The 22,317-nt window shown below is 38.5% G+C and overlaps 2 protein-coding genes across 8 annotated transcripts in view; both read left to right on the forward strand.

Annotated features, from left to right (window-relative positions):
• LOC123747107 (nuclear receptor coactivator 4) overlaps positions 1–9,758 on the forward strand; it is a 28,897-nt gene extending 19,139 nt beyond the window's left edge. For all 7 annotated transcript variants that reach the window (XM_045729144.2, XM_069321596.1, XM_069321597.1 and 4 more), the window contains 5 exons: positions 1,404–1,558; positions 3,564–3,701; positions 4,124–4,295; positions 5,449–5,652; positions 7,889–9,758. In XM_045729144.2, coding sequence (XP_045585100.2) covers positions 1,404–1,558; positions 3,564–3,701; positions 4,124–4,295; positions 5,449–5,652; positions 7,889–8,842 — 1,623 coding nt within the window. In that variant the 3' untranslated portion in view covers positions 8,843–9,758. The remainder of the gene's footprint in view (positions 1–1,403; positions 1,559–3,563; positions 3,702–4,123; positions 4,296–5,448; positions 5,653–7,888) is intronic.
• A 4,380-nt stretch (positions 9,759–14,138) lies between these two features.
• The window catches only part of LOC123747089 (AT-rich interactive domain-containing protein 3A), a 455,735-nt gene continuing 447,556 nt past the window's right edge, over positions 14,139–22,317 (forward strand). The window contains exon 1 of the mRNA XM_069321604.1: positions 14,139–14,506. The gene's annotated coding sequence lies outside the window, so the exon portion shown is untranslated. The remainder of the gene's footprint in view (positions 14,507–22,317) is intronic.

Genomic DNA, 22,317 nt, shown 5'->3' on the forward strand with positions numbered 1-22,317 from the left:
CCTGCCAATTCTCCTGTAGTCGCAGACATTCCCTATGGTAGTAAGACCTTCCACGAGGCCAAAAAAAATTTCTAGTACTTTCGCTTCTACAGCTCTTTCTGACCTAGAGGTTATCTCCTTTTCTTTGCAACCAAAAATTATCAGGGGACTTACTTCAATCAACTATGTTTTGCCTCAATTTAGGATTTGATGCCAGTTCCTTTCTGACTTCCAGCCTAATGTTTGTTTTATCCTGATTGCTGCAGTGTTTGGCTTCCTTTACTGCTTCTTATATTCTTTCCTTCTCCTTGGCCACTTGTGCATAGGTGAGTTGCATATCCTTGCACTGTTCTATTCCCTGTGTAACTTCATCTGTACTGACAAAAGCTGTTTCTCCTGTTGAATTTCCTTACTAACCTATTTTAGTCATTGCACAAGTCTTTCACTAACTCCTCACGACCAAATACGTTGTTCCACAAGTGGTCTTTCTTTCAATTTACTGATTATTTCTACGTGATAGTTCACCATGATATCTAATTTTGCCAACTTGTTGTGTAGACTGCTTATATCAGTGCTTTCTTCATTGAATCCCCCCCAAACTCTAGCTCTGTTTTGTTTTTCCTCTTGCCGGCGGCCCTCTTGAATTTCATCGTCTGCACTGTTAACACTAGGGGAACGTTTTCTCGTCCCATTTTTTCACTTCACTTGGCACATTCATGTTATCTCGCCTATTTTTCAAAAGCACAACACCTTTGTTCCTTGGGACACCACTCACTATCAACTCGTACTACAATATTTAGGATTGTTGAAATATGCTGGAGCTCCTCTGATGCAGGTGTTGACACAATGGGTATCCACAGTACAGCCACTTGTGTTCACTTGCTTGTGCGCCCAAGAAGCGTGTAGTAGTATTTGGCACATTTGTTATAAGAACTGGATTCTAAAAAAAGAAAAGCAAAGTTGAAGCTTGTAAATTGAAGCCAGTATGCATAATTTTAAATATAATGGGTTTTAATCTTTAAACAGCATGTTATGATACTTAGATAACATAGCTTATGTAAGTTATGTAGAAAGTAGAATAAATGGGATAATTATAGTGAAATTTGTGTCTTGAGAAGTGGGGTGGGTGGTAGCAGGAGATGTGATTTAGGCTGTCGCCACCAAATAATAATGTACCAAGATGATTTGTAGTACTGTATTTCCAGTTTCCAAGGTCTTGAGTTTGTCCACCCCTGCAATACAGAGAAATTAATATATAATACAAAAATATTATATATGAGAAGGAACAGTCAGGTTTAATAATCCTAATGTCACTGTGCCATTGACTTTGTTTCACTGGTTGTTGATCAATGGATAATAGGACAAGATTAAATAAGAACTTGTATTTATAATTTGTAATCTTACATTGAAATTTAATCCTTCAGGTTGTCACAGCCCATCAGACTTGCTTACTGGGAACTCAGCAAGCTGGGTTAATGCAAGGTGAAGGAGTGCTCCTGGCTACTCGTGACCTCCTTCTGCGGTGTACTGAGGATGACACTAGCACCTTTGCAAAGATTAAGGTTGATGATATGGATTGGTAAGTTGAAGTAATGTATGTAAAGAGATTGCTGGTAACGATCTGATGGAATGTCTTTATTAGATTTTAAATTGGACCATTTGAGAGTTTACTAAAATTTTCATGTCCACTTTTCCCGTGCCCCCCCCCCCCCCCCCCAAAATTTTTATTGAAAAATAGATTAAAATATAAAAACTACCATATTTATTACAGTAGTAAAATTGCTTAAGAGCACCAACTGAAGTGTACCAGTCTTAAGACATGAAAGTATGGGGATGCTACTACATTTTACATTGCTGTGATTATTTTAGTTTCCATTGAATGTTATTACATCATGCATTAGTTGTCAAGATTTTAATTATTATATTAGTATAATAGATATGTTTTAATATTGGTGTGAGGACACTTTTTAAGTGAATGTGAGCAAAAGTACTACTATGGTAGAGGAGAGAAGGAAATAGTGTGCAGGGCATATGTTATCTAGTGAAAACTAGAAGTGGTCAATCAACTTGCGTGTAATGTATTGGAAATGAAGTAAAAAGAATCGGATGAAAAATGAGGTGTTGGTACGGGGTGATGGAGGTAAAGGGGTGTGCGGAAGAAGGGAGGAGTAAGGAGTGGTCAGGTAAAAAGGAAAGTTTAGAATGAGAGGGAGGAAGTGAGATTAAGGAAAAGATTAGAAGAGTGGAAAGTAAGAGTGCTAGAATAGTAGAAAGGTTGAAAGATGAAAGTTGCTGCCACCATCCATTCAAGTTCTTTACATACAAGACAAGGAATGGAACTTGTCTGTACTTTAAGCTGTTATCAAATGTCAGCATGTATCGACTGGAATCATGTACTTGTAAATGCAGGAATCTTTTAAGTCAGTAAGCTCAGAGGGCCCTCCACTCTAGCTTTCAAGATAAGAAGTTTTACGGAACAAAATTAAAGACAATTCAAAAGCATAAGTTAATCTATTAAATATTTAACACGTGATCTTCACTCATATGGATGTCATAATTCAAACAGTTAAACTTTGTTCACTATGTCAAGATTAATATACTAGGCAAGTCACACAACACCTCAAGTTGAGACAGTCCCCCCTTCTAGCCTGGGGAGGCCAGTCTGGCGGCTGCAGCCTCTTGAGCAGCGATCTAACTCGCTCCTGCTCGATCTTCAATCTTCTGTCTCTGATATCCTGAATGTACAGTTCCATGGGAATTTATGGGAAATCTGGGAGTTAAGCTCTGCCTACCAGTAAAATAGCCTCAGGCTCTCTACCTACCATGCCTTAACAGCGGCTTGTTTGATGGAAAGAGACTACCAACTGTCTGCAATTATCAGCTTAGCAGAAAGCAAGGTCAATTCACACGACCTGACCCAAAGGCAAAGTGTTAATTGCTAAGGCTAGACAATCTGGCACCTTCAAATATCATGTCTGGCTGACTCATGTTATATGTAAAATAAAATTAAAAAAACCTTTATGGTGTTACATGCGTACCTGGTATGTGCAAGGGACAAAAGGAATTTATAGAGTTGAAGGTGAGTGTAGGTGCTTCTTTTTCCTTACCCAGAAGGAAAATGGCTGGTGCAGTGAAAACCCTGATTATAAGAAGGATGATAGGAAGAAATGTAGCAAGGGGCAGCATAGAAAGGGATTGTTCCTCTCCTTGTATATAGGTCGAGATGTAGAATGTGATATTTGGAAAGTAGATTGGAAGAGATGAAAATGTAATGGAAATACAGTATTGCACGTGAAGCAAAATGTTGATAAAATTGAAGATTTAGAAGAACATACAAAAATGCTTTAATGTTTTATTAAATGGATCATGATTAACTAAAAAAATGCATTAGTGGATATGAGGGTAGGTGGAAAAGTAGTGAATGCAAGGAAGGAAGGGACGAGTTTGAAGTGCAATAGATTTTTTATTATGTTTTATCTTCCGTTTTTCTTCAGCTGATGGTTCTCTACTCCATGAGTTAAACATGATTAATAGCATGTGTATGTTATGTATATATTTATATAACTTTTGTGTGAATATTGCAGCTTGAATGACGTTGTACCTGTGGACTGTGTGTCAGTTCAGTTGGATGAAGCTGCACTTAGCTCTGCAGTTTCAAAATTTGGTCGTGTTCAGCTGCCAGATACTATCACCCACCACCCATCTCCAGTAATACCAGCAAAGTGAGTTCCACTTGGTGTCATATTAGTTAATTTTGCTTTTCACTACTTTTAAATTAAATGCCTTGGGCATTCTGGGATGCTACCTTCTATAGTACTGTTAATTTACTGAACAATTGGCAATGTCTTAAATACTGCAGCTTGATAACTAAAGTAGCGGATCAAACATAACTAGTTTACCTAACTGCGTGTTTCAAACTTTGATAATTACTTGCACAACACTCATTTAAGTTCCTAAATATGTTCTGAAGATTTTCAAAATTAAGTTTGCCTCATGTTACTGGATTCCAATAATCGGTGCAGTAGTAAAGGCTTTACTCGGGCTGCTGGAAATAACAAATTTCCAGCAGAGTCTTTAAAATTTTAGCATTGTGCCTTACAGGTTTATATGTCAAGTTATTATAATTTTTAATTTATATGTTCAGAGTTGAAGAGTACGAGGACGATGAGCATGATGTGTTGCACAAGAGTGTTGCTGGTGCAGCATCTGGACCAGACTCTCCTGTGCGAATCACTGTTCAGTTTCCACGTTTAGCAAATCAAAATTGGCTTGCTCGGCAGAAAGATCAAGATTCAGGTGCAATGCCATCCTCCAAGGTTAGTATTATTCATGTTAATAATTGTGGGTACTGCTATCAGTGGTGTGGATATTTTTTATATTTTTTCTCTGTGCTATGCTGTAGTATGAATGATGAAACATTGGATGATATTTTTAATGTATCTTCCACAGTCTGTTAAATTGTGCTCTGTAAAAGTCTTAACACTTTCGCACTCTCGGCGCTCAACAAAAAATAATACCCTAGATGCTTTCGGCGCTCCGCGCGCCTATGCGGTAAGACCGAAAAAGTGTACACTCTTTTTACTGTCCTGACATTAATTGAAGGCGCACGTATTTAAATTTGGTATCACTGTGTTCGCAATGAAATTGTCTATAAGAGCATACCTATAAAATGCCGCCCAAGCATAAGGACTATCAACACCAAATAAAAAACTATTCAGACCACTCGCCAAGAGCGCCAAACAGCAACAAAATGTTTCCACTCTCTTAATGGTTGCGAAGCCTACAGTTGTCCTACATCGCTAATTGTGGTATCATTGGAATCGCAATAAAATTCTCTACACGGACATATGCATATAAATATAGATTTAATGTCGTAGCCCACCCAAAACAATGTGGGAAGTGGCCGAAGTGTTACCCGCGGCAGCATATCGGCGAAACTCGCTTTGAAAAGTGTATATTCAATTCACTGTCCTGACATTATTTGTCGATGTATGTATTTCATTTTTGTACCAATGTGCTCGCAATAGAATGTTCTATAAGAACATAAGTATTAAAGGTCACATAAGGATGCGTTCGACCGGCAACATATATAAAAACTACGTCGATTACACTCGTCGTGTCAATAATACAATTGTTTTACCACGATGATTCACTGCCACACCGTTTTCTTTTATAAGCTGTTCGGCTATTAGAGAAAACGTAAATTTCATGGCAAACATTTGTATACTATTCCCAAGTTGATCGGATAATAAATGGATTTTATACAAATATTTTTTCGATGGACTACAGGCGTTGTCTGTTATGCGGTGACGCATAAAATACGGTGACGACTCATGGATAATCCTAAGCGCGAAAGTGTTAAGTGACTTGGAGTGAGATTTTTGTCAGCTAAGTCCTTTTTAACTAATGTAAAGTCATATAGTAATAATAATTATAATTTATTGTAAAATCTGGCTTTTTCTGACACAGATTTCTAGTATTGGAGCCGGGCCCAAGACTTGTGATATTACCTCTTGGCTGAGCGGCCTTCAACTTGCTGGTGCACAGGAGGATGATGTTGCCACCACACGTAGCACTGTTGGCAGCTTTGATATGTTGGCTATGAACAGTCCTGTTCACTCCACGGAGAGTTCAAGCATTGAAATAGTTCCCAGCCGTTGTGATACGGAAAAGGTAAGTTATGAAAAACAACAAAAATGATGCATGCTGTTGAGTAAAAGAAAACTTTTACTAATGGTTACTATTATTAAAAAAATACAAAAAATCTATAATTCCATATACTGTATGGGTATACAAATATATGAAATCGAGAAAATGGTTAAACTTCCTGATCTTTAAGAAAAAATTTAGTATATGCCATGATACTCATGGATTATCACAGTCTGTTCAAAATTATATCCTAGGAACTAATGTGAGTTATTTATGTTTATCACGTGGGCAGTTTAAAGATACTGTATTTGATTCAGATTTGGGATTGTGTATATTTTTTAATCATTATAACAGTATGTAAATTTTCATCAACATAACCCAAATAGGTGTAGATGTGATCTCAATATTTTATAGTTTCTTTGGGAGAAATTGGTGTTGGCCTCAGGGGCCCTTCGCAAAATCTGATGAATAGTCGTGGTAATCTACTCCCTCCCTTTCTCAGTCTACCTCGCTTGGTCTCTCAAACCCTTAGTGTACAACAAGTAGCATGGGAGTTATGTACAGAAGAGATTTCAATAAAGATTCTAGTGCTACAATAATGGGCACAGCCACAAATAATTACCATAAGAGATGAGAGCCAATTAATGTATTGAGAATATAATCGTGCCAAGTGTTTTCCAGGAGTAGGTGAGAGGGGAGGGGGGGGGCACATGTCTAAGAGTGGTGGCTCTGTTCCTACATCTACCTTGGTTGCTTGGGGAAATGTCTAATTATTTAACGTTTCCTGGTAGTTCACTTGGGTTCATTCTCAACACGATCTGAAATCCTGGGTTTGAATCCTGTGAGGGACAGAAATAGTCGAGCACGTATCCTATTACCGAATGCCTCTTGTTCACCTAGCAATAAATAGGCCCACAGGAGTTAGTCAGCTTGTGTGGTTGCATCCTGGGAAGGGTCAGTAGTTCAACCTTGTGGCGGATCTCGATATAAGCTTAACATATATACACAGGATGCCTGTCCTTCATCAATGAATTATTATTTTAAAACACCCCAGAGGACTAATTAATAATAATGGCAACAGGAGAAGAGTTAAAGGTCTAAGGAAGAATATGAGGAAGTACTGAAAACTGCCTGAAGTTCATATATATTAAGGCAGCCAAAATGATTGGGGGTGTAAGTGCCAAGCCCCTAATGTTCAGCTTTCACACTGAAATTGATAGGGAACTATGGAGGTAAGGTTAAGGTAAATACCAGGATAAAGCAGGAAGCCATTTTGACTATATATCATTTGAAAGGGATGAAGCCAAGGATTTGGGATAGTATGTAGGGAAGGAATGGTGTTCAGTGAAGAAACATTAGAGGAAAGTTTGTGTAAATGGTAAAAGGCAAGCATTTCTTGAAGCAACACATGACTAAGCAAGTGAGGTAAACAGGAAAGAATCTACCAGCACTACTGGATCTGTAATGAGTAATACTCCTAATCATGTAGCTATTTTATAAGGAATTATGTATTTTTACAAATTTTGTATATTTAGTCTTGGCACTTTGGAATCTTCCCATTTGGGGGTTATCTTGAGATGATTTCGGGGCTTTAGTGTCCCCGCGGCCCGGTCCTCGACCAGGCCTCCACCCCCAGGAAGCAGCCCGTGACAGCTGACTAACTCCCAGGTACCTATTTACTGCTAGGTAACAGGGGCATTCAGGGTGAAAGAAACTTTGCCCATTTGTTTCTGCCTCGTGCGGGAATCGAACCCGCGCCACAGAATTAAGAGTCCTGCGCGCTATCCACCAGGCTACGAGGCCCCCTACCATGGCCCATGGGTGGCCATGGTAGTTTTTCCAGGAGGCTCTTATCAGCCCCATGACCTCGCCACCTCCCACCCTTTACTTTTATTGATACTGTGTGTGTGTGTGTGTGTGTGTTGCAATGATTTCAAGGCTCAAGGTCCCCGCGGTCCGGTCCCCGATCAGGTCTCCTTGTGTGCATGCAATTTTTTCCTATTCAAAGTACTATTAACTGAATAAAATTTTGCAGCCATAATAACCTCTGTTTTATGAACATTTGCACATTTAGGCTGCACTTATTCCTAAATTAAGAATTGTGGTTATGTTTTGTGTGTAATTCTTGATAATGTCATTCACCATACACTTGGACTTTGGTAGGTTTAACAGTGATGATGCTTTATCTTGATGCCACTATGCATCAGTAAGACGCTCTAGTATTATTATACATGTTAACAAATATTTTTTTCTTTAACAGGATATCTGCAGTACACCAGGCTCTGGAATGTACGAGTTAGAGAACATTCATATGCATGTTGGTGACAAATCTCGGTGGCTTAGTAACAAGAGCACTCATTCTGATGATCATCTTCTGCAACATATTAATATTGCATCTGTGTGCAGAGCTAATGAGACCTGTGGTTCTTTTAATGATTGTTTATGTCAGAGTAAGTGCAAGGAAACTGCAGTGGAGAAGATTCAGCAATCTATTAATTACAGAATGAAGACAGGTCGCAAGAGGACACGGTCAGAGTCAGAACGCACTGCCTGTAGTTCCGTACTTGCTTATATGACAAACGTACTTGCTTCTGAAAATGATTTATGGCTATTACAGAAGCAAAGTGCCAACTCTGTTGTGCCAGTGCCTATTAAGCGTGCTATGTATGAAGCTCCAGGGGGCAATTGGCTTAGACTAGGGCAAAGTACACCAACCAACCAAACACCACGAATTAAACTTGCCACTCATTCCAATATTTGGCTTCTAAGAAAGTTCAAGAGTCAGAAAGATAAAATGTCAAATGAAAAAGATGAAAAGGATATAGAAAATGGCATGGATGAAAAGGAAAGTAGAATCACAACAGAAGCCTTGTCTGAAGCACTGAAGAAAGTAAGCATTGACTCAAGCACTGAAGCTTGGGATAGAAGCTCAACTTCAGGAAATCCACCCACCACAGATACAAGTAAGGTGAGTCATACGCAAGATGTGCAGTCGTGGCTGTTGTCGAAGAAACAAAGTAGCAATCAACACATAAGAGACAATAAAATGGAAGAGTCAGAAGTTTTTAATAAAGCACAATGGTTGAGTTGCTCTTCGGATAGTAGTCCAGTTAAAAGAAAACTTGAAGCTCTGACTCCTCCACGGTTACCAGAGTCTGTACTGTCAGTGGCTCAGGCTGGAATAAACAGCTGGTTATTGAAAAGTTTTTATTAATGGTGCTCTCAGTTGTGGAAAAAATTATCATATGACAAATATATATTTTATTTAAGTAACAGTGATAATAAGTTATGACAGCTTCAGTAATGTTATCCATACAGCATTGAAACTTTTCTTTTGTGTTTTCATAATATGAACTGAAATATTCCTTAGTTTTTTCATCGGAGTACAGTTTTGATTTCATGCGTTTAGTTGGAATTTCTTAATACTTGTATGATCTTTATAAATTCTTTTTTTACACTGCATGCAGGTATGGTAAACTTTTTGTCAAAAAGCTAATTATGGATATATTGTGAGAGGTATGATGGAAAAACTATCGTCATAGGAATAATCAGTGTGTAAGGTAAAGTTTTTAGAGCTACTGCAGACTAATTATAAATTTGCAGTGAGATTAGTGCTACATATTCATATTTATCATATATATAAAGGGTTAAAATATATAATTGGGTGTTATATATATACTTTGTTTAAATTTGATGAAAACTGTAATTGAAGTTTGACATTAAACATAATATGCATTTTGTGATGTGAAGTTGTTGCTCAAAATTTTTTACATCAATGCTGCGATGTTAAAAGATTGTTTTCTTGAATATTTTAAATTTATCTTCACAGATAAAAACTGAATTAAATATCGTCAGCCATGCAAGAATGTACCAATTGCTTTGCTAGTTGCTGTATATTTTTGACATTGCAGGATAAGGTAATTCATTACAAAAAGTATATTTTGTAAATTTTAGGTGAAAGCTTTATTTGGGAATCTCCAGAGAGGTACCTTGATCTGGTCTACAGGCTCCTTGTGTCGAGTGGGGCGCAGATGCCAAAGCCAAATTTTAACACATATCTATATTAGTGTGTGTGTGCAGTATTTACATTATTGCTGTCAAAACAATAAAACATTTGAAAAGTTATACAAGTTTTTCTCTGTGGTAAACAAAGTAGTTAATAAGAGGAATACATAATACATATGAGGATTGAGAAAGTTAAACATGAAAAGATCAGTTTTGAAGAGCAAGTTGTTAACAGTGGGTTAGCAAAATGGTATTGAGAACGAATCCACAAGGGCCGTGACGAGGATTTGAATCTGCGTCCGAGAGCATCCCAGATGCTCCCTTAATTGACTGAGCTACGACATGATATACGAAGTGCAACCAGAAATTCAACTGACTTTAGGTTCGAATCTTCATCACGGCCCTTGTGGATTTGTTCATTGATGCATTACGCTATTGTGATTTCTGTGTGTGGTATTGAGAGTTGGCTTTTCTGGAGATAGGCTTGGCTCCTATCAATAATTACAATGAAGTTTTTAGTTTTGCTCCTATTAATAATTACAATGAAGTTTTTAGAGTGCAAGGGCTTTATAAAGAGCTTGATGTATAGGTCAAACTACCCACAATTGGAGACAATATTAAATTTAATTCCCACATTTGTCTTTTGTCTCTTAACATAAGTGAATTTCACTCCTATGACATTGTCAGACTTATTGATTTTGGCATTTTGAATAATATCTAGGAATTTCGTTTACCATTCTGTGCTAGATAAATATAGCTTTGTGCTGCTTGTTGATAATTACTTCATTGAGGCATTTTGCATTTTCTGCTTAATTTGTTGAATATAAAATCCTCGGTAAGTTTTATTGATATCCTCAGTGTCTAGGAACAATTTATTATTCTATAACAGCTATATAGTCACCTTGGCTTAGTGCTTTCTATTCAGCCCGTCCTCCAAAAATGGGGTGGTAAATGTAAGGAGACAAATAAGTGCAATTATGTACTAATCATAATAGTTAGAAATTGTACTTATTTTCACTTAGTATTAAATCGTACTGTCAAATATATTGTAAATATTTGAGTTTACCTGAAAAACTGAATAGAAAACCACAACCTCACCTAACCGTCATAGTTTTTGAAGATAATAATTTTATTGCTTCTTAATTACAATTAGTACTTAACCTATAGCTATATTGATATTACAGTTTTATAAAACTAATAAAACAAAACTAAAATATATCAATAAATTGTAAAGTAACTAAGGATATTTAAAAATTTTGTATAAAATCTATATTGTTTAATAAACCTGAAAAAGAAATTCCTGATATTTAAAACTTGTGTATTGCTAATTGAAATTGAAAACTGCATCCTAAAATTCTGAGTGTCTTAACAGAAAACGAGGAGAATTAAATCGGGGGAGGGAGTTGGGTAAATATAACAGCCCCATAAGTACAATTATGCACTGGTTATGACAGTACGAAAGTGTACTTATTACACTTAGTATTAAATCGTACTGTCAATTCGGAGGATGGGTTGTTCTATTGATAATTACTTAATATAATATGAAAATATCCAGGTAAAAAAAAAAACTAGTTCTGGTCTTTTGAATACAGCAACACAATGAACATACTGAACATGGGGTGATGGATGGAAGCTAGATACACGTCAGTGTTGAATTCATTCACTGGTAGTTGTCAAAGTGGAATGGTTAAAGGTAACTTATGTATTTTTCAAAAAACTCCACTGGTACAAATGAATTTAAGAGGAACTTTGCTTAACAGAAGAATGAAATCAAAACTATCTAAAACAGGAGGAAGAGGAAAATTTCAATAAGAGGGGATGGATTTGTCACATCCAATTGTCTTTGATTACTTGGCATCACATCCAATGAATGTAATAATATAAACAATACATTTCATTCCGTGTAATTTGGACACCAACCTCTGATGACGTTTCCTTTTCTGCTAATTTTGGCTAATGCCTCTTGTGGTACAAGCATATTTTTCTGACTTCTTGAACCGAAGCAAATACTGTAATATACTTTAGTATGTATTTAAAAAATGCTTTAGCTCTTGGGGTCTCACCGTTCACTCAAGTGCAGGTGACCGAACTTGGGGTTTTGTCATCTACACCTGATTTAGTGTATGAGATCTACCTACATTTCACTTCCTAGTTCATTCAGTTTATTGACTTCTCTGACTCTAAAGCAGCTCTTCCTAACACTCAGCATACTCGCCACCTCTTTCATTTTAAGTATTCAATTTTCTGCCCCATCAAATGCCCTAAGTACAGTATTTTGTATGTGATGAGGACAATAGCCAGAACAAAAAAATGTTTAATAGTGGAGGCCAGCAATAGAATGGCCTCATGCGAGACGAGACAGTCGTGTACAGTACAGTTCCTTGCATCTGATGGGGTTTTTCACTTTGCAGTAAATGTGTACAGTACATGTTAGACAAGCACCTGTTGTGGGAAGTGTCAGTGACCTATGGGCACCTCGACGAACCTGACAGGTTTTGTCTCTGACAACGGAAAAAAGCATACTCCTAAAGGGCATCCGATACATGAGTAAGTAGGGACAAAGAGAGAACGAAAAAGACATTGTTATGCCTCATTTGCACAGTACAGTCAACTCATAGCTTCTTAGAGCAAACACCTAGAAGCAAGTATATACCTGGGACTTGGTCAACTGCTGTTGGTTTCATTTTCGAGGTCTGTAATTTATAAAAAGTTTTTTTTTTATATATATATGTCGTGACAAGGTGCAGGTACTTTCCAAAGTGTGGAATCCCCCATTGTATACATGGGGTCTACTCTACGTGTGGATTACGTGCTTGGCAATGATATATATTTTAAGATCAAATTCACGAGGATAACAATTAAATTGTTAGTTCACCAGCGGCAAGGATTGAACTGAGGAAATTGTTGCCTGTGTATATTTTTCATTCATCTCTTGCAGATAAGACTGTCCATCTGGATCATCTCGCTGGAGTGCAAACGTATTTAACTAAACTTTGTATTGTTCTAGGAAATCTACATGCTGGTCTTATTAAAAGGGGTTTCCAATACATGCAGTTGTTCACAAGGCTCCCAGAACTGTACATGCAGATGTTTGCAGTGTCCCCAATATTGTACAAGTAGTTGTTTAAGGGGCTTCCAATACATGCATTCATTTAAAGGGTTCCTGATATTGTACATGTAGTTGTTTAAAGGGATTCTCAATGCATGTAAGAGACGTTTTCAATATTCACGATACATGCGGTTGTTTAAAGGGTACCCAATACATGCAGAAGCATCATGCTTGTGCGCTGTAAACCAGACTTCTCACCAACTGACATCCTTCAATACTGGCTTTATCCAAGGCGTACGAAGCCACCTCACATTGTGGCCGATACTCATTACCTCAAGGAAACGTCAATATATTTGCACGCTCTGGTCGGTATACTAATATTCTGGTATTATTTGTTGTGCTGCTACGAATTTGAACAACGTTGAAAGGTCTCAGTCCACCATTATCTAGCAGGGTCGAAAACTCGTACGGGTAGTGAAGTTATGACGTCACAGATGCACACCATATATAAAATAATGGTATCTGTTATTTTCTCTAGGTTAGATTTGTTTTAAAAAGAGTTACAGTGGCATAAAGTTTCTCCTACTTTTCTCTGGTTTTAGACACTTCACTCAGAGCTCATCTGGTCTGAGGAGACGGCTTGGGTCACACATCGAGCAGCTGTGAGGCTTCTCCTGATGGTGTCATTGACTTACGCGGCTCCTACAGGCCACCAGCCACAGTTGCCACGCTTCCAGGACGATTGGCCTCATCTTTCATATTTATTGATTTGTTGACCTATTTGATACATCGTTATTTTGGAAAGTTCGATGATTATAACATAATCATTGTTATTGTTATGGGAGAACCAAGGATACCAGAAAACGTGAAGTCAACTCTAGATCGCAACATCTACTTCTCATATATTGTTTCATCGTCATTGTGAATTATGATGATACAAATAATAATTTGTTTGCGTCACTTATAATTGTCACATTCGAGGTTGTTGAGAGAGAAAAGTGCACTTTTTTAACAATTATCTGTAGTAATGTGGGTCTTCCCTTCACAGATATATCATTACATTATTAACACTTGAAGTGTGTCGAGTGCCACTATGTTAGTATCCAATTATATGCAAAACATTAATTATAATGTGTCACCTGGGCACAGTAGCGTCGATAGTGCCACAGACATCTAAAATTGATATTACAAAAATAATTAAAATTAATTAGGGTTTATTCTTAAATGAATCCAAGGAGGTTTACAAGACACGAACCCAATGATGTGTCGAAACTGAAGTTTGAAGCCATAGATAATTTTACATTTTCGTTTGTTTTACTTGTAAATGTTAAGTGGTCATTATATTGTTCTATTTCAATTTACTTTAAAAAGTACTGTAAATTCCTTATATATCTTTTCAAGGTATTAAATATGCAAATTTGTAATGAATATAAAAGAACCATTGTGCAAGTCGTGTGAGGGACGCGGCGCCATTAGTGTCGTGTCTCAAGAGACGAACACATTACCGCCGTTCTACACCAGTACTATACTCGTTACCTGGCGGTTAACAACCTCCAACCTGCTCCTCTTAGACTGACAGAGATGAGTTTTATTATGTCACTCACATCCTGATGTGAGTGACAGGTTAAAATGGAAGACACGTTTCCCCTGACGACCCACTGGACCTGTTCCCTCCACGTCGGTCTATTAAAGATGGGGCAAGTCTATTGTCATTGTCATCTTAAACACGCTCTTCTTATATCGTGCCAAGCCTAGACCTTTCCTATACGCCTTGGTGTGAACTCAAGAAGGAAATTAGAAGCGATAACGACACCATGGCTACAGGTAAGTACTTTTCAGTTCTTCAATAGTCTCGCCACACCATTAGAGCAATGGTATTTAGAAGTAGTTTCTTGTATTATAAACCACTTGGTTTCCTAACAAAAAATTAATAGTTTATTTGATGATACAATTACATAATTTATTTTTTACATGTGAGAGATATGGATTAGGATAGCCATAAATTAAAATTTAATTCCCATGTTAATTTCCACACGTAATTTGCATACTTTGGGGATTAAACAAAGACATTACTAAGGAGACGTGATGTGCGCACATTTAGCGTCATGTACATATGTGAGTTGAAGTGAATAATTAGATAAAGCTGTATACAAATTTATTGATTAATTTGAAATTAAGAAGGTTCAGCATTATGTTAAATTCTTATAATAATTTACATACGAAAAGTTAGTGATTAATATGTAGTGTGATATGCAAATCAGGGTAGGCTTGTGTGCATTTATTTAGAAGGAATACGAGTGTGAAGGATGTACTGTGATCTATAGGTAGTTATGACTGCGACTTCCAAGGATTTTTTAGCATTTTTATAATTATGTAAAAGTTAGTTTAGAAAGAGATAATAATATTGTGAGGTATAAGACAATATGGAGACTTAGGTAATAATCTCCTACTCTCAGGCAGGCAGCAAGCAGAAACTGGTCATTTCACACACACACACACACACACACACACACACACACACACACACACACACACACACACACACACACACACACACACACACACACACACACACGAAATGAAATGAAAAGGAAATGTGTGAAACATTAAATGAAAAGTTCCACAGTGTGTTTGTACAAAATGAAATCTTCAGAGAACCAGACACAATAAGAATTCCAGAGAACAACATAGAGCGGATAGAGGTGTCTAGAGATGAAGTGGAAAATATGCTAAAGGAGCTCGGGAAGAACAAAGCAGCTGGCCCAGATGGCGTTTCACCATGGGTTCTGAGAGAATGTGCATCTGAGCTCAGCATTCCACTTCACCTGATCTTTCAGGCATCCCTGTGTACAGGAATCGTAGCAGACGTGTGGAAACAGGCTAACATAGTTCCAATCTACAAAAGTGGCAGCAGGGAAGACCCCCTCAATTATAGACCTGTATCATTGACAAGTGTAATAGTGAAAGTATTGGAAAAGCTAATCAAAACTAAATGGGCAGAACACCTGGAGAGAAATGATATAATATCAGACAGACAGTATGGTTTTCGATCTGGAAGATCCTGTGTATCGAATTTACTCAGTTTCTATGATCGAGCCACAGAGATATTACAGGAAAGAGATGGTTGGGTTGACTGCATCTATCTGGACCTAAAAAAGGCTTTCGACAGAGTTCCACATAAGAGGTTGTTCTGGAAACTGGAAAATATTGGAGGGGTGACAGGTAAGCTTCTAACATGGATGATAAATTTTCTGACTGATAGAAAAATGAGGGCAGTAATCAGAGGCAATGTATCGGAATGGAGAAATGTCACAAGTGGAGTACCACAGGGTTCAGTTCTTGCACCAGTGATGTTTATTGTCTACATAAATGATCTACCAGTTGGTATACAGAATTATATGAACATGTTTGCTGATGATGCTAAGATAATAGGAAGGATAAGAAATTTAGATGATTGTCATGCCCTTCAAGAAGACCTGGACAAAATAAGTATATGGAGCACCACTTGGCTAATGGAATTTAATGTAAATAAATGTCATGTTATGGAATGTGGAATAGGAGAACATAGACCCCACACAACCTATATATTATGTGAGAAATCTTTAAAGAATTCTGATAAAGAAAGAGATCTAGGAGTGGTTCTAGATAGAAAACTATCACCTGAGGACCACATAAAGAATATTGTGCAAGGAGCCTATGCTATGCTTTCTAACTTTAGAATTGCATTTAAATACATGGATGGCGATATACTAAAGAAATTGTTCATGACTTTTGTTAGGCCAAAGCTAGAATATGCAGCTGTTGTGTGGTGCCCATATCTTAAGAAGCACATCAACAAACTGGAAAAGGTGCAAAGACATGCTACTAAGTGGCTCCCAGAACTGAAGGGCAAGAGCTACGAGGAGAGGTTAGAAGCATTAAATATGCCAAAACTAGAAGACAGAAGAAAAAGAGGTGATATGATCACTACGTACAAAATAGTAACAGGAATTGATAAAATCGACAGGGAAGACTTCCTGAGACTGGAACTTCAAGAACAAGAGGTCATAGATTTAAACTAGCTAAACACAGATGCCGAAGAAATATAAGAAAATTCACCTTCGCAAATAGAGTGGTAGACGGTTGGAACAAGTTAAGTGAGAAGGTGGTGGAGGCCAAGACCGTCAGTAGTTTCAAAGCGTTATATGACAAAGAGTGCTGGGAAGACGGGACACCACGAGCGTAGCTCTCATCCTGTAACTACACTTAGGTAATTACACACACACACACACCGATGGAATCTCCCCTTGGTTACTGAAGGAAGGAGCAGAAGCACTGTGCCTGTCGCTCTCCATAGTGTATAACAAATCACTGGCACCAGGGGAACTGGCAGAAATTTGGAAAGCAGCTAATGTAGTTCCGATATACAAGAAAGGGGATAGACAGGAGGCACTGAACTACAGGCCAGTGTCCCTAACCTGCATACCATGCAAGCTGATGGAGAAGAAAGCTAGTGGAACATCTGGAGCGAAAGAACTTTGTAACACAGCATCAACATGGGTTCAGGGATGGGAAGTCCTGCCTCACAGGGCTAATTGAATTCTACGACCAGGCAAAAAAGAGAGGGGTAGGCAGACTGCATATTTTTGGATTGCCAGAAAGCCTTTGATACAGTACCACACAAGAGGCTAGTGAAAAAGCTGGAGATGCTGGCTGGAGTTAAAGGGAAGGTACTCCATTGGATAAGGGAGTACCTAAGCAACAGAAGACAACGAGTCACTGTGAGGGGTGAGGTCTCAGATTGGCGTAACATCACAAGTGGAGTCTCGCAAGGGTCAGTCCTTGGACCTATACTGTTTCTGATATATGTAAATGATGTCCCAGAGGGTATAGACTCGTTTCTTTCAATGTTTGCTGATGATGCAAAAATTATGAGGAGGATTAAAACAGAGGATGATAGTAGGAGGGTACAGGACGACCTAGACAGACTGAATGAATGGTCCAACAAATGGCTGCTAAAGTTTAACCCGAGTAAATGCAAGGTAATGAAACTAGGCGGTGGAAACAGGATGCCAGACACAGGATACAGAATAGGAGATGAAGTACTTAATGAAACGGACAGAGAGAAAGATCTAGGGATTGATATCACATCAAATCTGTCTCCTGAAGCCCACATAAAAAGAATTACGTCTGCGGCATATACGAGGCTACCTTACCTTCAGGCTACCTTGAGGTGCTTCCGGGGCTTAGTGTCCCCGCGGCCCGGTCGTCGACCAGGCCTCCTGGTTGCTGGACTGATCAACCAGGCTGTTAGACGCGGCTGCTCGCAGCCTGACGTATGAGTCACAGCCTGGTTGATCAGGTATCCTTTGGAGGTGCTTATCCAGTTCTCTCTTGAACACTGTGAGGGGTTTGCCAGTTATGCCCCTTATGTGTAGTGGAAGCGTGTTGAACAGTCTCGAGCCTCTGATGTTGATAGAGTTCTCTCTCAGAGTACCTGTTGCACCTCTGCTTTTCAACGGGGGTATTCTGCACATCCTGCCATGTCTTCTGGTCTCATGTGGGGCTGGAGGGACCAGCCCCTCAATTATTTTCCACGTGTAAATTATTATGTATCTCTCCCGCCTGCGCTCAAGGGAGTACAGATTTAGGCTCTTTAGTCGGTCCCAGTAATTTAGATGTTTTACTGAGTGGATTCTAGCAGTAAAGGATCTCTGCACGCTCTCTAGGTCAGCAATTTCTCCAGCTTTGAAAGGGGCTGTCATTGTGCAGCAGTACTCCACTCTAGAGAGCACAAGCGTTTTAAAAGTATCATCATCGGTATAGCATATCTAGTGTGAAAAGTTCTTGTTATCCAACCTGTCATTTTTCTTGCAGTTGTGACGGCTACTTTATTGTGTTCTTTAAAGGTAAGGTCTTCCGACATGAGTACACCCAGATCCTTTACATTGCCTTTTCGTTCTGGCTAACATCAGAACAGCCTTCAGGAACCTGTGTAAGGATTCATTCAGAATCTTGTATACCACATACGTAAGACCAATCCTGGAGTATGCGGCCCCAGCATGGAGCCTGTACCTTGTCAAGCACAAAACAAAGCTGGAAAAAGTTCAGAGGTATGCCACTATATTAGTCCCAGAACTAAGAGGCATGAATTACGAGGAAAGGCTGCAGGAAATGTACCTTATGACACCGGAATGCCTTCCTGTCTGATGTCGTTAGGTGTCACTCCCGCAACTTCTTTAAATAGCTTCAGGAGTGATGTCTTGGAGAACGGGTGTTCGTCAAGGGGCGTTCCCCAGATCTTGTACAGAAGAGTGAGGGGAGACATGATCACTACCTACAAAATCCTCGGGAATTGACAGGGTAGATAAACTGTTTAACTTGGGTGGTACGCGAACAAGGGGACAGAGGTGGAAACTGAGTACCCAAATGAACCACAGGGACGTTAGAAAAAACGTTTTCAGTGTCAGAGTAGTTAACAGTTGGAATGCATTAGGCAGTGATGTAGTGGAGGCATACTCCATCCATACAGTTTCAAATGTAGATTTGATAGAGCCGAGTAGGCTCAGGAATCTGTACACCAGTTGATTGACAGTTGAGAGGCGGGACCAAAGAGCCAAAGCTGAACCCCCGCAAGCACAACTAGGTTAGTACACACACACAGGAAGGATAAGTAACTTAGATGAGTGTAATGCCCTTCAAGAAGACCTGGATAAAATAAGTATATGGAGCACCACTTGGCAAATGGAATTTAATGTAAATAAATGTCATGTTATGGAATGTGGAATAGGAGAACATAGACCTCACACAACCTATAAATTATGTGGAAAATCTTTAAAGACTTCTCATAAAGAAAGAGATCTAGGGGGGTGGTTCTAGATAGAAAACTATCATCTGAGGACCACATGAAGAACGTTGTGCGAGGAGCCTATGCCACGCTTTCTAACTTCAGAATTACTTTTAAATACATGGATGGCGAAATTCTAAAGAAATTGTTCACGACTTTTGTTAGACCAAAGCTTGAATATGCAGCGGTTGTATGGTGCCCATATCACATCAGCACATCAGCAAACTGGAAAAGGTGCAAAGACATGCTACGAAGTGGCTCCCAGAACTGAAGGGCAAGAGCTTCGAGGAGAGGTTAGAGGCATTAAATATGACAAAGCTAGAAGATAGAAGAAAAAGAGGAGATATGATCACTACATACAAAATAGTAACAGGAATTGATAAAATTGATAGGGAAGATTTCCTGAGACTGGAACTTCAAGAACAAGAGGTCATAGATTTAAACTAACTAAACAAAGATGCCGAAGAAATATAAGAAAATTCACATTCACAGAGTGGTAGACGGTTGGAACAAGTTAGGTGAGAAGGTGGCGGAGGCCAAGACCGTCAGTAGTTTCAAAGCGTTATATGAGCGTAGCCTAGTTCTCATCCTGTAACTACACTTAGGCAATTACACACTCAGGCTTTCTGTCCCCGTCAAAACGATTTATTAATTATTAAAGCCAAATCACTGACTTACAAGATATAGTTTACGTTTATATGACAATTACAGCCTCTTTAGCAGGGTCGAGTATTTGCTCTTAAGCTCGGTCTTTCGACCGTCAGTACTATACATTACAGTGATTTTTTCACTCATTTACCATTTACATTTAAAACTGAATCGAATTGGCTTCGAGAACTTCCTCATCTAGTTCGTTCCGCTTATTTACGACTCTTAATCTGAAAAAAAGTTTGTTCTGATTTCTCTGAGTCATCTGTTTCTAGTTTCCACATATTTTTCTTATATTTGACAGCAAATCAGTCTAGATCATTAGGATGATACTAAAATAGTTACTTTAGAACCGGCTTACGCTGCTGCCGGTTCATAAATATTTTAGCAATGCATCAATATGAACAGCAATTAGCTATTTACAAACAAAAAAATCTTGTTTTACCATTGCCCATGGATAAATAGTATTTTATCCATATTATCCAGAGAGAAATAGCGCCTTTGGGGCGGGCGTTTCTCGTGGGAAAATTTGCGGTCTTTTTACTTTTGTAGTAAATGGGGAGATTTTACATCTATTCAGTGTTGGTAGCTGGGGGTCACATTTCTAGCGATTGTATCTTTAGGGACACTTTCCTACGTCTTGTGAGCCGTTTCATTAGAGCATTTATTGTAGTCAGGACTTGCCTCACTACTGAGTGCGCAACTGAAGCTGTATGAAGAAGCACAGTTGACACAGCCATCACTTCTAGATTTAAGGCACATTGCTATATTAATGTCCTTGGTGTAGACTGAAGTGTGGAAGCGGCTATTCCTTTCCAAGACTTTTACTAAAAAAACGAAAATAGGCAAATTTGACGTAAGTGGGGAATCCATGGCGGAACCGTGTGCTCACTGCTCAGTAGTGAGTAGCTCATCTACCTCTTGGGTAGATGCTTCGAGTAGTTGCAGAGTTGTATTCTGGGATGTGAAGGTACACTTTTAAAATGTTTTAAATGTGGTAAACCCGAACTACTGACGTCCCTAACATTACCAGCTTTATGTCCTAGACCTATGCACTAGACATCTGAGCCTAGAAGGTAATGTATGACCTGCCACAAGACCATCTTCTGAAAAATGAACTTGGTATTCAATTTAGTAGTGAATACGATAATTGAATTCCATCCTAAAAGTAATTACAAATTGTGGACTACAGGCACTCTTGTCCCTCGCTTGCTAATAATGATAATATGCGATGACAAACGGAAAACTAATGCAGCACCAAGTTAAATACATTTCCTGTACATTGCCACACACACGGATGGATCGCTACAACGCAACAACAGTCAGTTTGAACTACACACAGACTTTTCTGTCTTCACTAAACCTCTCTTGGCGTCTTGAGTAAATATACAAGTACCTTACTTATATCTGTAAAGTAAATAGTACTGTATAGCATGATAAATTGGAGCTTTTTGATAATTACTTGTCACGTCCTCAAACCTAACCCAGTCATTAGAGAAGAAAAGACGTGTATTAATTTTCAGTGTATATAAACTACGAGTTTACTTTAGACTTGAAATGTGTTCGGAACTAACGTATAGTTGGTGGCTGATCAGTAAACTAGTGGTGGATTCGGTCGCCTATGAGGCTGATTGGTCTTAAGCCCAAAGCCAAAAGCAGAGAATACAGTGGCATGCACAACTAGAGGTGTACCCTAAACCTAGATGTATATAGAGTTTACTCTGGCCTGGACTTACGTTCCGAATTTAATTATAGTGGTTGTTCGGTAATCTAATGGTGTTTTTAAATATTCTGGGAGATTGAGATGTTATAAGCCTAACATTAAATAAACAAGGAAACACTCTCAACGGCAATATATACCTAGAAGGTGTAATCTACTTCTCATTGTATACACGGCTAAGTTTACTTTAGTCGTGAGTTTATACTTTCAGGCTGATTAGGAAGCTGCAATGACTGAATAGCCCGAAATATGGTGTAGAACTGACTGTCAAGGCCACACTGGTAGTGTCAGATATAAACTCTAGGCAACCTGTCATCCAAAAATGTTAATACCTTTAGTTACTAATTGATGCAATTGCAAAATATGGACTGTTGTGCCCAAAATTATCCTCGTTTTGAACTATTAAGGCCTAATATGGTGTATTTTAAGCCCCAGGATTAC

Source organism: Procambarus clarkii, chromosome 10 (assembly GCF_040958095.1).
Source record: "Procambarus clarkii isolate CNS0578487 chromosome 10, FALCON_Pclarkii_2.0, whole genome shotgun sequence".
In the NCBI taxonomy this organism is placed as follows: Eukaryota; Metazoa; Arthropoda; class Malacostraca; order Decapoda; family Cambaridae; genus Procambarus; species Procambarus clarkii.